Genomic DNA, 16592 nt, shown 5'->3' on the forward strand with positions numbered 1-16592 from the left:
GAATATGTGATATCATTTACTCTGCTGTATTTAAAGGGTACTTAGAAAATTCCAGTTAGCACTGTCCTGTTAAATATGAAAAGGAGCCAAATGACATAGCATCGACTTGGCCCTTGAGAGCCTAGTAATACCCCTTTGGGAAACACATGCTTTGGTGCTTAGATTCCAGGAAAATCAAAATTGCCTTCCATGCAACAGCTAATTAACGTATACCACAGAAAACAGGGGTTTTATGCACTTAGCATTGTTCGCACGAAGCCCTGAGTCCCCGCCTTCCTCTCGGCAGCACACAGCCTCCCTGATCTTTGTGCAGTCTTTGCCACCATCTTCCCTAGTGCCCAAATCCCAAAAGTCTGGCAAGCAGCGTGTCTGGGGCTAGCTTAGTAGGCCTTTTTATGACGCAGGCTGTGCAAATCAGCTGCTCTGGCAGCGCTGTCATCCAGAGGGCTTTCCCCTGAAGCCCCCATGTCCCCGTTCTCATGTGTATCACTCACTGTCTTCTTATTATACCCTGGAAGAAAAGAACAGAAGAGAAAACAGGTATTTTTGGCTGAAAATATGTTTAATGTTTATAATTTTACTCAGAAAAAAAAATGTCTGTTGGAATTATTAGCAGCAATATAAGGCAAGTTAACATTGTCTTGATCAAATTAATAGTGTTTAAGGGAAGTTTTTTCTTCTTATAGCAGATAGCTATATATATTTTAAAAGTATTAACTATTAAAGCTACCTGAAAGCTATAAATAGCTATATATATTTTAAAAGTATTAACTATTAAAGCTACCTGAAAGTTATAAAATAAATCTATCTAGTTTTCTACAAAAACTTAGGGTTGACATAAAATTATAAAATTCAACTGTACCTACACAACTATCTACTGAAATACAAATATTTTAATTTTTGTATTTTGCTTCCATATTACTTCTTATAACAGTTTATTGAACTATATGCTAGTTGACTGCTAAACATTTAATCTGTTGGCAAGATAATATCTAGCTAAATATCAGAACAAATTTTGGTTAACTTACCTAGCAGATAAAGAGTTGTAAGTAAATATGATGGACTACAATACCCATTATGTAAGATAAGAAAGATCTAGATTAAATGATAATCTAGCAACTAGATGTATTTTAGCCAGGCATGGCAGTACATGCTGGTCACCTGAGGAGCCCACGTTCAAGGGCAGCATGATCTACACAGTGAGTCCCTGACCAGCTAGGAATCATAGGAGACCTAGAACCCACCAAAACATACTTTTAATTATCTGGCTCAGCTAATAGTGATATGCTGTATGGCATGCATTTTGGCAGAGTCATATTTCATGTTTTAAGTGTCTGTAGTTTATACAGGTAACAGAGAAAGTTTCTAATCTCGGCTATAAAAAAGAAACATTTCTTTTGTGTTTTGTTTGTTTGTTTATTCTTTCTCCCCCACCCCCACCCCACCCCAATACACACAATGTTTCTCAGAGTAGCCCCAGCTGTCCTGGAACTTGTTCAAGACCAAGCTGGCCTTGAACTCAGAGACTCTCCTGCCTCTGCCTCCTGAGTGCTAGTATTAAAGGTGTTCCTCATCCCCCAACCTCCGCTTGGAACAGGTGGGGTTTTGTTGCTATTGGTTTGGTTTTTCGAGACAGGGTTTCTCTGAATAGCCTTGGCTGTGTTGGACTCTGAGTTGTAGACCAGGCTGGCCTTGAACACACAGAGATCCGCCTGCCTCTGCCTCCCTGGATGCTGGGATTACAGGCGTGCACTAAGACAATAGGACCATGGGAGAAGAGCTCAACACTGTAAGGTTCTGACAGAAATGCCACAATAGTTTTTCCCTCCTGAGACAGTCTCTTTGTGTGTAGCTCTGGCTGTCCTAGAACTTGCTTTATAGAACAGGCTAGCCTCAAGCTCAGTTTCATTTACCTCTGCCTGCTGAGTGCTGCTTGTTGTTCATTTCTAAAAACGTTTTTAAAAGATGTACTTCAAGTACGTACATGTGTCTAAACACCCGTGGAGGCCAGAAGGCGGCACCAGATGCCCTAGAGCTGGAGCTACAGGAGGCTGGGAGCTGCCCGTGCGGGTGCGGGGAACTGAACTCCAGTGTTCTGCAGGAGTGGCAAGTGCTTTTAACCTCTGAGCCATCTCTCCAGCTCCAGCTCCAGCCACGGGCTTGAGAAAAGGCAGCTTGACTTACAACATCTAGGTGTTTACTCTGTTACAAGTACACGCGCAACCAGCTTCATAGAGATGCATCTGGGTTAGAGTATTTTAATTGTCTTTTCAAATGACTGTCAATGTTCTTTAGTCCTATACGGAAACCCAACAGTGTGGAGCAGGAGGCATTACCAGCACACAGTTCCACCAGCGGTTTTTTGTCTATCTTGCACTGTGAAGTCTCATGCAGGTCATATGAAAAACACTGGATAGCTGAAGTAAGCAGCAACTCAAAAGCTGACGCATTTTATTGCATTATATAAGAATTGCATCAATTAATGTGTCCGTCTAGCTCACTACAAATTTTCCTTTGGGAACCAGTCAAGCTCACGGGGACTGATGCCATGTCCTTTAAGACACTGACTTTTAACAGCTTACGTTTTATTTCTGGCAATAAGTACTCTCAATTGTCTTCTTTGAAGGAACAGACTGCAAAGTTCAAAGATAATGGCCATCTAACTGAATAGCATCAACTGCCAGTAACCTAACCAGTGCACTACTTGTTAAAACCAGCACCTTGGTTCAGAATGCTGGGTCAGTGACACATACATGCAAACAGAATATTAAAAAGACTGTACACAAACAACTGGCATTGGGACTTAGCCAAAGAATACTAAAAAAGAGTAAGGATAAACAAGTGGGCTGGGCTTGTGCCACATGCCTGGGACATCACATTTGGAAACCGAGGCAAGGAGACTGCACATTCAAAGCTAGCCCAAGTCAGTCAGTGGGAGCCTAGCTCAAAATCAAACCAAAATAAGCCGCGCACTCAAGAAGTAACATTTAAAAAGTTTTTACAGATTTTTCCCAAATGCCAATTTTATCTAAAAGTAAACTGTCATTGTCCCATCACAGTATTATCAGGAAAAGCTCTCCTACTCCATGTGCCTTTCAAAAGGTCCCAGGGATTCCTGGACACTTAACTATGGTAATTTAGAAACCACTGCTCTACCCAAGCAAAGTGCTAGCATACTTCTTTTATAAATACCAACGGAGAGTCTTGAGGACCCTGTATCCTTGATCTGGGCAATATTCACATAGACATCAATTCTGCTACTAACCCAGCATTTGCAGCTCTAACTCCTTGTGTTAGGACAGGAGAATGTGCAGAGACGAGGACACTGAGATGCGTGTGCTCGAAAGGGATGCTGGCTTTTGTTTCAGAGTCTAGAAAACTGCCATCTTCTTTACTTTTCAAGCATCTTAGCCAATATGAACCAGAAAACATGTCAGCTAGTGGAGCATAACAAAACCGCAAGACAGGCTACTCCTTCCCTCTGTTCTGCATCACTTAACTGTATCACTGAAGACACTGATGCTTTTACATTTTAAAGCATTATTAATAAGTCAGGGGTGGAGTGTGTGTGTGACAGAGGAAAACTAAAACAAAGTGGGGTGTGGGGGTTGGTGGTGCGTGCCTCTAATCCCAGCACTTGGAAGGCAGAGGCAAACAGATCTCTGCGTTCAAGGCCGGCCTGGTCTTCAGACTCAGTTCTAGGATAGTAAGGACTACACAGAGAACCTGTATCTTGAAGGAACAAAAGAAAAAGGTGTTATTAATAGTCAATATATCTGATTTTACCTTGTAACACTTTCATTTCGCCACCGCCGTCTTTGCAAGCAGCGCCAGGATTACCACCTCCCTCTAACTCATCAAGGTACAGGCGGTAGCGGTGTCCACTCTCGTCTTCGTACTCAACGTTTTCATCATCAGAGTCCACTTCAGGGGCCACGTAGACGACTTCAAATTCAATCTCTCCTCTCTAAAACAGGGGTGAGCACAAAAAGTCCGTCACTGTGATCATCATCACAGGCTTCTCAGGCTTGGGGACAGGCAGTGAGAGGAGGAGGTCGCGGGCACTGCTCCCTTTCAGCAGGCATGCAATTCTAGACTCTTAAGAGGTAAAGGCTGGGAGGCCATGATGGCCAGACAAGTGCACGGATCTTCTTTACGAGAGAGTCCCTTCTGATATTATAGCTCTTTCTACTGACCCAAGCATTTACTCACTTGAGACGAGGTCCCAAGTGGACCAGGCTAGCCCAGAATCCGCACATAGCAGAAGACTAACTTGAACTCCTCCTGATCTTCCTGCCTCCCTCTTAAAAGGGATTACAGGCCTGTGCCACTATTCCCAGCCTGACCACAGTATTTTAAATGATATCTCTAAAGTAAAAAAGATGCTTAGCTGGCCAGGCGTGGTGGCGCATGCCTTTAATCCCAGCACTCAGGAGGCAGAGGCAGATGGATCACTGTGAGAGTTTGAGGCCAGCCTTGTCTACAAAGTGAGTCCAGGACAGCCAAGGATACACAGAGAAACCCTGTCTCTGAGGGGAAAAAAAAGGGGGGGGGGAAACGACTGTTAAATTTAACAGATTCTGGGAACAAGTTTTCAGTTTAAAGTCATCCTGCACTTTACCAGCAATTTAATACATAAGGGTGTCAAACAAAATTGGCTGGCTCAAAAAACTGCTATTGTTTATTGTTCCCATTAAGTTTCCTCCTCTAATTTTACTCTCCTGACTCAATTGTTGTCTGCCACCCTAGGCCTAGTCCTGGAAGCTTCTAGCCTCTGTATAGCTAACCTAGGCTTTGAATGGTTTCAGTCTCTGAGACTCACTGCTTAATGAGCTCACCCTTACTTGTTCTTTCTGCGCTCTGGGCTGGTTGGTTCAACTCAGCTGTTCTGGCTCAAACTTCTCCCAGCTGACTTACTCAATCTGCTTTCTTTCTTGGCCCGGAACTGCTCTGCTTGGCTTCAGACTGAGTAATCTGCTCTAATCTTCTGGCTTCTCATTTTCTGGCTCATTCCATTTTCACCTGAGTGTGTTCTCTCACTCTTTCCTCTCTCTCCTCTCTGTCTCTCTTTCTCTCATTTCTTCTTTCTCCTCCCGCTCCTCCTCTTGCCCCCTCCTCCTCGTCCTCCTCCTCTCTCTCTCTCTGCATCTCTCTATTTTATCCTGGTAAAACTACCTCCTTTCTCTGTAAAAACTGCCTCTTAAAGTCATGTATCACCATGCCTGGATCTAAGCTTTTCTTTACCTGATACTTGCTCTATACCAGGCTGGCCTTGTTTGCCTCTGTCTCCTGGATTAAAGCCAGATCACACAGACCTAGAAGATCTTTGGATGTAATCTCTTGCCAGAATAGCCGTGTTCTGAATTAACATTCCTCTACACTTTTCCCTTGACAAAGGAACTTATTCTGTAGACAATCTCCAACTTGCCTGAACTAGCTTCACATTTGCAGCAATCCTCCTGCCTCAGCCTCCCCAAGCTCTAAGTTACTACACCCAGCTTCTTAGTAACGCTTAAACCTTTGTTTTAAAAGACTTTTTAGTGAGACAAGACAACAGTGTTAATAAAGGCATTTATTTAGTAATAACACTAATTACTATATTTATCATGTAAAATTACAGCTTTTATTGCTCCTCCAGAGCATCCCATTCTCTTCTCGTCTCACAAATGAGAAGCTGTGATGAGTACTGAAGAGAGCACGTAGCTTTCCCCAGCACAGGAGCAAGTACAAAGAAACAGCAATTTAGTTGTTAAATCCTTACATTTTACTACACTAGGTTAGGTGTAATACTTTTACTGTTATTCTTTGTTTGTTCTTTGGGTTCTTTTTCGAGACAGGGTTTCTCTGTGTAATAGCTCTAGCTGTCCTGGAACTCTCTCTGTAGACCAGGCTGGCCTCAAACTCACAGAGATCTTCCTGCCTCTGCCTCCCGAGTGCTGGGATTAAAGGCGTGCGCCACCACTGCCCGGCTTCTGTTATTCTTTAATAAGAACTTAATGCTCAAGTACAAAATTATAAATCAAGCTCTCACTGTCATTTACTGAGACTATAATCACCACATCCTAGCCCTGTGTATGTCAACTCTGAAAATTACAGCCTGTCTTTTCTCCAAAGAAAGTCTGCCGGTTGTGACTGCTACCCACTAAGTTAGTGTCTTTGGTGCCCTGCCTTCCTGGTGGCTCTCTCCAAGAAATGTGGTGTAGGCTCTGTGTTTAACATCCACGCCTGCCCACTTGCAGCTCCTTCACCGCAGCTACCATTTATCCAGTTCTTACGCTACTGACACAGTCAAACTGAGCCCAGGAAACACTAACTTAAGAGACTATAGTGGGGCCAGATGTGGCGGTGCATACCTTTAATCCAAGCACTCGGGAGACAGAGGTAGAAGGATTGCTGTGAGTTCGAGGCCAGCCTGGTCTACAAAGTGAGTCCAGGACAGCCAAGGCTAACACACAGAGAAACCCTGTCTTGGAAAAAAAAAAAAAAGCAAACCAACAACAAAAAAGAGACTATAGCAGTATTCTTGGACCTTTCTTATGAGATAATTAAATGGCAGAAGCATCATAGCAATGTTGGGCATTAGTGAAAACACTGCAGGAAACAGACTGGTTTTAGTCATAACATCTAACTGAAAGGATCCTCAGAATTTCTGTAGCCCAAGTTTTTATTTAAAATAAATCAGCTGGGCTGGAGATACGGGTCAGTGGTTAATAGAACCCGTTGCTCTTGCAGAGGACGTAGATTCGACTCTCAGCACCCAAATAATTAAAAGTACAAACCATTTGTCAAGGTAGACAGGTGATGCAGTGGTCTTCAGTGAAAGCTGAAAGCATGCCCAGCCCACTGCCCACATGTTTGTGTTGAGGATGCCCATCAGTGCGTCCCAACACAAAATGTAAGCTGACTTAAAACACTGCCAGATGGCTTTTGCTGATGTTTTTTTTTTTGTCTTTGTTTGTTTGTTTTTGTAACTCCATTTTGTGATTCCAAAGAGTAAACTTTGTGGATTACAATGCTGTGTCACAGTATCAGAAGGTTGGAAATCCACAGTAACACACACTTCGGGCTAAATGTAGCAGCCCTTTCTAAGGAAGCCACTATCAGCAGTCCTCCTGTTACTGCCGCTGTTTAATTGACGCCACAGTGGTGCTTCCCGCGGCATGCAGAGTGGATTATGTACAATCCCATCCCGCTCCATTCCTTCTCCACTAGTGGCACACACTGTGTGGATGGCCCCAAACATCTCCACGTCCTCCAGCACTGTTCTTTCCCTTAACCCTATTCTCAGAGGAAACTAGGTTGCAGGGATATGAGATAACAAATCTGACTCTAAGCAGAGTCTTATTCTAAAATTCATTTGCTATGCAACTCAGCAGTCCTCTATTCTCTAGGAAGGCCACTGTACTTCCTTTGATGTTGTTTTGTATTATGTGCATGTGTGTTTTGCCTGCACGAATGCCTACGCCCACGGAAGGCAGAAGAGGGTTTAGGATTGATCCTGGAGCTGGAATTACAGATGATTACTAACCATCAGGTGGTGGTGGTGGGAGTTGAACCTGGGTCCTCTGCAAGAGCAGCAAGAGTGTTACCCACTGGCCATCCCTCCCGCCTTGCTTGCTAGCTTACTTTAAATAGACAGCTGGGTTAGAGGAATTCTGAGGATCCTTTTTGTTCATAGTCTACAACGAAATTCAGTCTAGTCCCCACAGTCTTCTCTGACACCGTGGACTGCTAGGGTGCCCCCATCCTTCATGCCGCTGCTCTTCTGAGCATCTCCACACACCTTATGGCCGCACCACCACCATGCACATGAGAAGACCGCGCACAGAGCACTTCATAGTTTGTTCAAAGATAAGTAGCTATGGAAAGCAGTGAACATAACTTTTCATCAAGCACGATCAAATGACATCTATAAGCTTCAAGGAAGAGAAACATATCTACACCAGTTTTAATCACATAAAGAGAACTCACCTGCTGGGAAAGTATGGTTACAGCTTCTTTGTGCTTTGTGTCCCGTAGGTTCACTCCATTCACCGCCAGAATAGCATCTCCAACATGCAGCCCTCCACATCTATCTGCAGGCTGTCCTGGGTGGATCTCAGAGATGAGGATGGGAACGCCGTGTTCCTTCCCACCCTAGCAACATCCAAGGAGGCAGGTTAGCTTATATGTTATAAAATGGGAACAGATCATCTCAGATACAAGACATTTTCTTTTCTTTTTTTGTTTTGGTTTTGGTTTTTTCAAAACAGGGTTTCTCTGTGTAGCCTTGTAGCCTTGGCTATCCTGGACGTGGTTTATAGACCAGCCTGGCCTGGAAGTCAAAATGACCCACCTGCCCCTGCCTCCCCAGTGCTGGGATTAAAGGCATGTGCCACCACCACCTGGTACAAGACATTTTCTTAAAAACACATTTCAATAAGCAGAGTCTCTGTAAACATGGGAGAAACTTTACTTGCTACCAAAGCCGAATGTACCTGTGTCCAGTGATGTCGCCCTCAGCTAATGCTCTAGTGCCATGCATGCCAGCATGCTCCTCGCCATAATAATTATCTCTGAAGCTGTAAGCCAGCCCCAGTTAAATGCTTTCTTTTATAAGGGTTGCCATGGTCATGGTGCCTCTCTGCAGCAATAGAGCAGAAACTAACATATCTATGATAAGACCAATTCTTTTATATATAACCAAGATGATGATGATGATATTATTATTATTAAATTTTTTTTGAGCAGGGTCTCTCTATGTAGCTATGACTGTCCTGGAACTCAGTATGTAGACCAACAGCCTTGAACTCACAGATATGCATCTGGCTCTACTTCTCAAGTGCTGGAATTAAAGATATGTGCCACCACATCCACCTTTAAACAAGATACATTTAAGATTGCAAGGTAAATCTCTATTTCAGAAACATAAAATTTGTAATGTTGAATTGAAGAAATACAATAATTTTATATAGCTTGAATATGTTATTTCTACTTAAAAATTATTTTATGTTTACAGGTGTTTTGCCTGCATGTATGTCTTGTATTATGTTCAAGCCTGCTTCCAGTTGAACTGAAATGCTAAACTATACTTACTAAAGGGGCATCTACATTATAGGCAGCTTTCTTTATATACAAAAAGGCGGGTTTTTTTTTTTTTTTGGTTTTAAGACAGGGTTTCTCTATGTAGCCTTGGCAGTCCTAGACTCATTTTGTAGACCAGGCTGGCCTCGAACTCACAGAGATCTGCCTACCCCTGCCGCCGGAGTGCTGGGATTATAGGCGTGCGTCACCACAGACAGCCCTACAAAAAGGTTTTATGCAAAAGTCTTGCTGCCTAAGTTGTGGGAAATGTAGTTGTTTTGAGCTCTATCCAGAATACTTTGTTCCCCCAGATGATACCCAACCAAGCAGCATGGTTCTCCCAGATACCGGCCATAAGGAAGCTGGAAGCTCTGCTTCTTACTGTGATTGAAATGCCAAGGCCTTCATGATCTTCCTTAAGGAGGAGAACTTTCCTGATTGGACCGACTCCCTGGCTCTTCTTCAAAGAGTCTTGATCCTTATTGCAGGGAAAAAAGAAAAAAAAAGTATTATGGAAATAACAAACTGAGCAAAACTCATGTTATATAACTTGCTTTTAGAATCATTATTAATCTCCTGGTACAGATATACGTACAGCACAGCAATTTAAAGAGATGGAAATGCTGTTGGTAAATATGGTAAAATTTATAGAAGATTTTTTTCACCTTTTGTAAAATATGTACCTGTTTAGACACTATAAACCCGGGGCCAATCAATAAATATCTTCAAGGAGTAAAGTGGACACCATGTATTTTCACTAGAAACTATCTTAAGGAATTTATATCAATGTTAAGTGATTTTTAGAATTGAGAATTTTTTCAGCTTGAACATTAATTACTTTGCTACTCTTTAGTGCTCTAGAATCTACCTGCTAAATAAATTAGTTTATTCCATTAATTGTTCTTTGACCTCCCTTGTCTTATTTTTTTCTTTCAGTTCAAACCTAAGATTGCTTTGTATACCTAGGCGAACACTTTGCACTGACCCCACTTGGCTCCTTCTGGTATCTTTGACCATTTTCTCTCTACTAAACTCCTTTTTAACTCAGCAGATAAATAAATTCTAAGCATCTTCCAATATTAAGATACTGACATACCAAACCCTCAAGCCAAAACCAAAACTAAATCAAACAACAACAAAACAGCCAACCCAACAGGAGTCAATCTTTCCTGACTTTTAGTCATTGTCTTGTGCCCTCTCCACACACTACATCCTTGCCTCCATCATTACTTTGATCACTGTGAGTAAGACACTGTCCCTAGGCTGCAATTCTCTTTATGGTCACCCTTTTTAGTGAGCCCTTTTTAGTCATTACCCTACTAGAACGCTGCAGAAGTTGACAAGGGTCAATAAATGCCCTCTCTGAAACCACTCTGTTCCTGTTTGTCTCACACTACTTTCCCAGGTGACCTACATCTGACTGTCCCAAGCGTCTTTCTTTGTAATCCACTCTTCCTCCACCCTGTTTCCATCCTTGCCTCCTATTCCTGTTTAGTTTGCACAAGCTTCCCTTGGCTACCAACTTCCATGATTTCGATTACACCAAACGAATACAGCCTCCCTAATATTTCTCCAACTCAAGATTCTTTCCTGAGTTCCATCCATATACCCAGTTGGGTGGATTTCTTAGATGTCACACCAGCACCTCAACCACTGGTTATCTAGAACTGATGTCATCTTTCCTCCTGAGGACCTTCATTTTCCTGGACATCCTTTATCAGTAAAAGCCAGAGTACACTTGCTTAGCCAAAGCCAAGCTCAGATTCCTCCTCTTCACTATCTCCTTGGCTGACAGGTGTGAAGAACTCAGTCAAGCTCCCTCAATCTAACTCTCTCCCAGCTGTCCTTCCTTTCCACTGTTCCTTCCCAAGCTTTTCTCATGGTCTCTTGGACAACCACTGTCTTTCTGACTGAGGTAGCCAAGCACATTACCACACTATGATGTTCACTCTTTTATTCAATAGGCTCCTAACTATCAGGGTAAGTAACTTAAGGCTCCTATACTTAATGTAAAATAACTCTGGTCTCTCTGGCTCCTAGCTAGCTGGTTGGCTAATGTCACACAGCTATTTGAGTATGCTTTATCAGGCTGGTACAGCGCCACGCCAGCTACAGTGTCCCCTCATAGCCTGTTTCAGACCTACTAGACATCTTGAAGTGAACAGAGCACTATACCCTAGAAGACAACAGCATATCTACGCAGTGTGGCCCTGTTCCTCACTATGTGCTATTAATTCTCCTTATAGTATCTTTTCTGGAGACACAGACTACCTTGCTGTGTAAAGCTATTGTGGTTTGAAGGAGAATGGCTAACATAAGGTCTGAAAAATGACCAAGACTCTTTGGAGTAACTGAACCTTTAAGTATGGAGCTACTTTAGATAAGGCGAGTTCCCTTTCACTCCTGAAGTAAAGGTTTCAAACACTAGTAGAAGACTTGTGATCACACCAAGAAGAGGAAGAGTACAGAGCAGGAACATACATGGCCTGGGGGGGCCTGCAGGGGTCGCTTCAGGTCATTGCGTCCGCGGCAGGCTCTGATGACAGTTTTGTGGCGATGCAAATGTATTTCAGCTTCTAACTGGTTCCAGAGCTTATCATGTGCAGGACCCTTCATGTCTCGCCCCAGCAACTGGATCTGCTGGACCCTTCGCATGGGGAGAAGAGCGTAGTTTATGTTGAGCTTATTATATTTAAGATAATTCATAAAAATTACATTTCAGTTGATAACAAAACTAATATCCAGGTCCTTCCCACTGCCTCTCAGATCTGTATGGGGAAACTGAAAGAGATAGATGTTTTTAAGGGAAAACCAGCTAAAAACATTTTTTTAAAGGAAATAAATAAGAACTTCTTTAGTTTATACTTAATTTAAATATATCTAAGAAAACAATTGAGATTTACAATTAGTGGCAACATGTTTTACTTCTTGCATAATTGAATTCAGTGCACTATTAAGTAGAAGTTAGATGACACTGACCATATTAAAAACACTTCTTTTAATGATCATTTATTTTTACAAAGTGATTCTTTAAGTAAAAATCTTTAGAAAATGTCTATCTCAAAATGATAAAAATGGTATCCTTCAGGGCTGGAGAGATGGCTCAGTGGTTAAGAGCACTTGAAGCTCTTGAGGAAAACTCTGGTTCAATTCCCAGCACCCACGTGGTGACTCACAATGATCTGTAACTCTTGTTTCAGGGGCTCTGACCCCTTCTTCTGACCTCTGAAGGCACTGTATACACATGGTGTATATGCAACATGCAGGCAAAACATTCACATACATAAATTGGAAAATAATTTAAAAATTCTTTCTTCATCTCAGTTTTTTTTTTTTTTTTTTTTTTTTTTAAGTTTTTTGAGACAGGGTTTCTTTGTTTAACAGCCCTGGCTTCCTAGGCTCGCTTTGTAGACCAGACTGGCCTTGAACTTACAGAGATTCACCTGCCTCTACCTCTCTCTGGCTCCCAAGTGCTGGGAATAAAGACGTTGTGCCACGTGCCCAGCCATCTCAGTTCTTTTTTGTTTTTTGAGACAGGGTTTCACTGTGTAGCCTTGGCTGTCTTGGACTCACTTTGTAGACCAGGCTGGCCTCGAACTCACAGCGATCCGTCTGCCTCTGCCTCCCAAGTGCTGGAATTAAAGGCATGCACTACTACTGCCCGGCTCAGTTCTTAATAGAATATAAAAATGAGTATAAGATGATTTGATACATCACCAAAGTTTATGACTAACTCACCTAACAATATTAAAGCCAACAGAACTAACTTTTATCATAAAATCACTTTATTCTAAGATATATTTGAGGGGCCAGAAAGATGAGGAGTGAAGGACGAAGGGACTCTTTACGGACCACATGAGCATCACTTGTTGTCGTCACGGCAGGAAACAATGGACAAGCGCTGCCCTGAGAGCCCCGGCATCTTACTGTGAGTTAGGGTTAGTCTTTGCGAGTCAACTACACTTACTTAATGTGAATAGATTACCGTGCAATAAACAATGCTGCCGATATTAACTCAACACTGCTAACCTATAGTCACGTATAAAAATAACTGAGGGTGAAAACTTATAAGAGATGAGTCCATTGCTTGCCACCTGAGAATACAAGGGGAGCAATTTTTACACACCTGCCCGCCAGTTCCTTATCCAAGTACTTGGCGGCCAGCCTCGCCCCATAAACTTCAGCTTGGAGAACAGCTATGTGCCTGCGAAGCGCCTCGTTCTCCTTCCTCAGCAGCTTCACTTCTGCTTCAAGTCGAGCTTCTTTTACCTTTTCTGTTTTATTTGCTTCAAGCTCTCTTTCCTATTGTGAATTTAAGAATATAGTTTATGACAATGTCTTTATGAGTCTATAGCCAGGAGACTGAGCTCCTTAAAAATACACACAAGCTCAGCATATAATACAAACAGTAAAAACATGGCAGACTGGACTGGAGCACAAAGGCCGACTCTAGTTCTTTGTTTTGTTTTCAGACCGTGTGTGTGCCTGCTTATATCTGAGTGTGTGTCTGTGGAAGCCAGAGAAGATCAGATCCCTTGGAGCTGCAGTCACAGGTGCTTGTGAGCAGGGTGCTGGGGTGCTGGGTCCTCCGAAAGAACAGCAAGTGCTCCTAACACCTGAGCCACATCTTTAAATGATTATTCTTTGTTTTTGAGATAAAGTCTTGGTAGGTATCTCAGGCTGGCTTGGAGCTCACATGTAGCTCAGGCTAGCCCTCAACCTGCAATCCTGCATCCATCTCTCACGTGCTGGGATTAGGAATATATAAAACAATGCCTGGCTTGGTTTCCCTCTTTTAAAATTAGGAAAGCCATGCCTGGGACCTTCCTTTGGATAGCTGCGTGCCATGATGTGCCCTGACATTAAGAGAAGCAAGGGCAGTCTTTGTCAAGCAGGACACTGCCTGCTCCCTTTCTAAGCCTGACCGAAGAGACCAGACTAACATAAGAATGACAAGTGCCATGGCAGCTCATGACTGCAAGCCTCGCACTTGGGAGGCTGAAGGGCAATGGCCCTAAGTTCCCAGTCATCCTGGTTACACACAGAGTTCCAGGTTAGCTTTTACCCAGCTGGACCACCTCACGGTGCCATTCTAAACTTTAAGACAACACTGTGTAGCCATGCCTGGAGTGCCTGTAATTACTGTGCTAGAGCACACTTTGATTTTCTAGGGAGAAGAACTTCCCTTTGGCACCTATAAAGTAAAACAGTCATTCATTTTCAGCTCTCAAAAAAGGAACCATCTTCAGCCTTCTGTGTGAATCTACAGACATTAGAGGACACAATCCCAAGATCGTCACCATTATATTTTTGCTGTAAGTTCATAAACATAAATTAATGTCCAGTTTTCCCTGAGTTTATACGGTGTTTTTATGCTAACAGACCATGCGTTCAGGATCCAACTATAAAATGGGAGGCTCAAGTCAAAGCAGAGTGCAAAATGGAAGGTACAAACTTTTGCCCAAAGAAAGGCAAATTCCAAATCATATGCACATTAAGTGGGGCCAGGCTCGCCTCTGCCTAGGGTTGGATGGAAGCCCCACAGATATTAGTTCTGAATCAAAGCACCTAAGCTCTCCACACCAGTGTTTATCCTGATCAGGGCACTCTTGTTGACTTACTGACTTACAGAAATCCACCAGAGCCTAAGGACTATGCTTATATTTGTTCATGAGACACAGAGGACATTACCCACTCCACCGCCATGTTGCCTTTATGAATGCTTTCCTCAGCACAAGGAAAACCTGTTTCTCTTGAGGAAATGGCAAATGGTATTATTCTATGTATAGGTACCAATTAATTAGTCATTTCTCCTCTTATTCTAGATATTAAGAAGATATACACTAATATGTACTCAGCTACTGGGAGGCTGAGGCAGTACAATCAGGAGTTCAAAGCCAGCCTTGCTATAAAGCAAGTTAGAAGCTAGCCCAGGTTACCAGAGACCCTGTCCTAAGCAAACAAACAAACAAACAAACAGTTGGGCATGGTGGTTCACTCTTGTAATCCCAGCACTCTGAAGACAAGAGGCATGAGAAATCACTCAAGTTTGAGGCAGCTTGGGCTATACAGCAAGTTTCAGTAGTGCTAAATAGTGAGACTAGTCTCAAGAAAGAAATGGGGCGGGAAGAGAACACAGAACAAATATAAGCAAACTTATGCCAATTTGTAAAATATATTTTGGTACTAAATTTAATTGACTCTTTGTTCTATTGTGACCACCATAAAATATGGTATGTTCAAATACAAGGCGTTATTTTATATATATATATATATATATATATATATATATATATATATATATATATATGCATTTTAAGTGCATGTTTGTGTACATATTACATGTGCAGAAGGTAAAACTCTCGCTGGGTATGGTGGCGCACGCCTTTAATCCCAGCACTTGGGAGGCAGAGGCAGGGGGATCGCTGTGAGTTCAAAGCCAGCCTGGTCTACAAGGTGAGTCCAGGACAGCTAAGGCTACACAGAGAAACCCTGTCTCAAAAAACTAAAAAAACTCTCAAATGTTGGATAATATCTGTTATATAATAAGACTGGGAGTGTAGATTAACAGTAGAGCGCTTGCCTGACATACGTGTGACCCCAGAACTGGGGAGCCTGCCTCATTTAGAAGAATATTTATTATATAGCTGAGAAGCGTGAGGAAGAGAAGCAGGTTCCCCACCTTTTGTAAACATGAACACACATACGCATACTCACAGTTTCTAGACATTATTAGTAAGAGATATGGGAAACTAGAGTCTCTTTTAAAACAACTTTGGAGTTACGGATCTCCTCCCCTCCCCTCCCCTCCCTTCTTTCGTTTCAGAGATGGTTTCACTCTGTAGGCCAGCCTGGGTATGCCATCATGCCTGGTTTTATGCGGTGCTGCAAACTGACCCCGGGACTCCATCTCCTGACTTTGACTTTCATCCTGAAGCCCAAGATTTCTTTGGTGTGTAGGTTATAGAAACATCACTGCAAAGATTACCTCCTTTCAATTGCTTTAAAGAGCTAGCTATACGGTACTTATGAGACCTCAGACACTTATGAGGCTACCGCTTTCTTTTAACAATTCAGACTCCTGAAAAATCTGACAGTCACTGAAACTTGCAACCAAGACATGAGGCAAGCCAGCCAGAGATGCACACACCTTTAACCCTAGCACTTGGGGGCAGAGGCAGGCAGATCTCTGTGAGTTCATGGACAGTCTGCCATTTAAAAAAAAATGTAAACAAGAATATGACTGGGCTGGAGAGATAGCTCAGAGGTTAAGAGCACTGACCATTCTTCCAGAGGTCCTGAGTTCAATTTCCAGCAACAAAATGGTGGCTCACAACCATCTGTAATGTGATCTAATGCCCTCTTCAGGCCTGAAGGTGTACATACAGGCAGAGCACTGTATACATATTAAATAAGTAAATAAACAAATAAATAAATATATTTTTTTAAAAAAAGAATATGAATAAGGCAACTGAAGAGAACTACTTTAAGATTTAAGAATAATTTGTGAGTTTGTTTTCTGGTTAATC

The 16592-nt window shown here is 42.4% G+C and overlaps 1 protein-coding gene across 2 annotated transcripts in view; it reads right to left on the minus strand.

Moving 5' to 3' along the window:
- Window positions 1-351: 351 nt before the first annotated feature.
- Gopc (golgi associated PDZ and coiled-coil motif containing) overlaps window positions 352-16592 on the minus strand; it is a 39778-nt gene continuing 23537 nt past the window's right edge. For both annotated transcript variants that reach the window (XM_051164189.1, XM_051164187.1), the window contains 6 exons: window positions 13190-13365; window positions 11545-11710; window positions 9446-9541; window positions 7972-8136; window positions 3787-3967; window positions 352-511 (listed from right to left, as the gene is read on the minus strand). In XM_051164189.1, coding sequence (XP_051020146.1) covers window positions 381-511; window positions 3787-3967; window positions 7972-8136; window positions 9446-9541; window positions 11545-11710; window positions 13190-13365 — 915 coding nt within the window. In that variant the 3' untranslated portion in view covers window positions 352-380. The remainder of the gene's footprint in view (window positions 512-3786; window positions 3968-7971; window positions 8137-9445; window positions 9542-11544; window positions 11711-13189; window positions 13366-16592) is intronic.

Source organism: Acomys russatus, chromosome 21, assembly GCF_903995435.1.
Source record: "Acomys russatus chromosome 21, mAcoRus1.1, whole genome shotgun sequence".
NCBI lineage: Eukaryota > Metazoa > Chordata > Mammalia > Rodentia > Muridae > Acomys > Acomys russatus.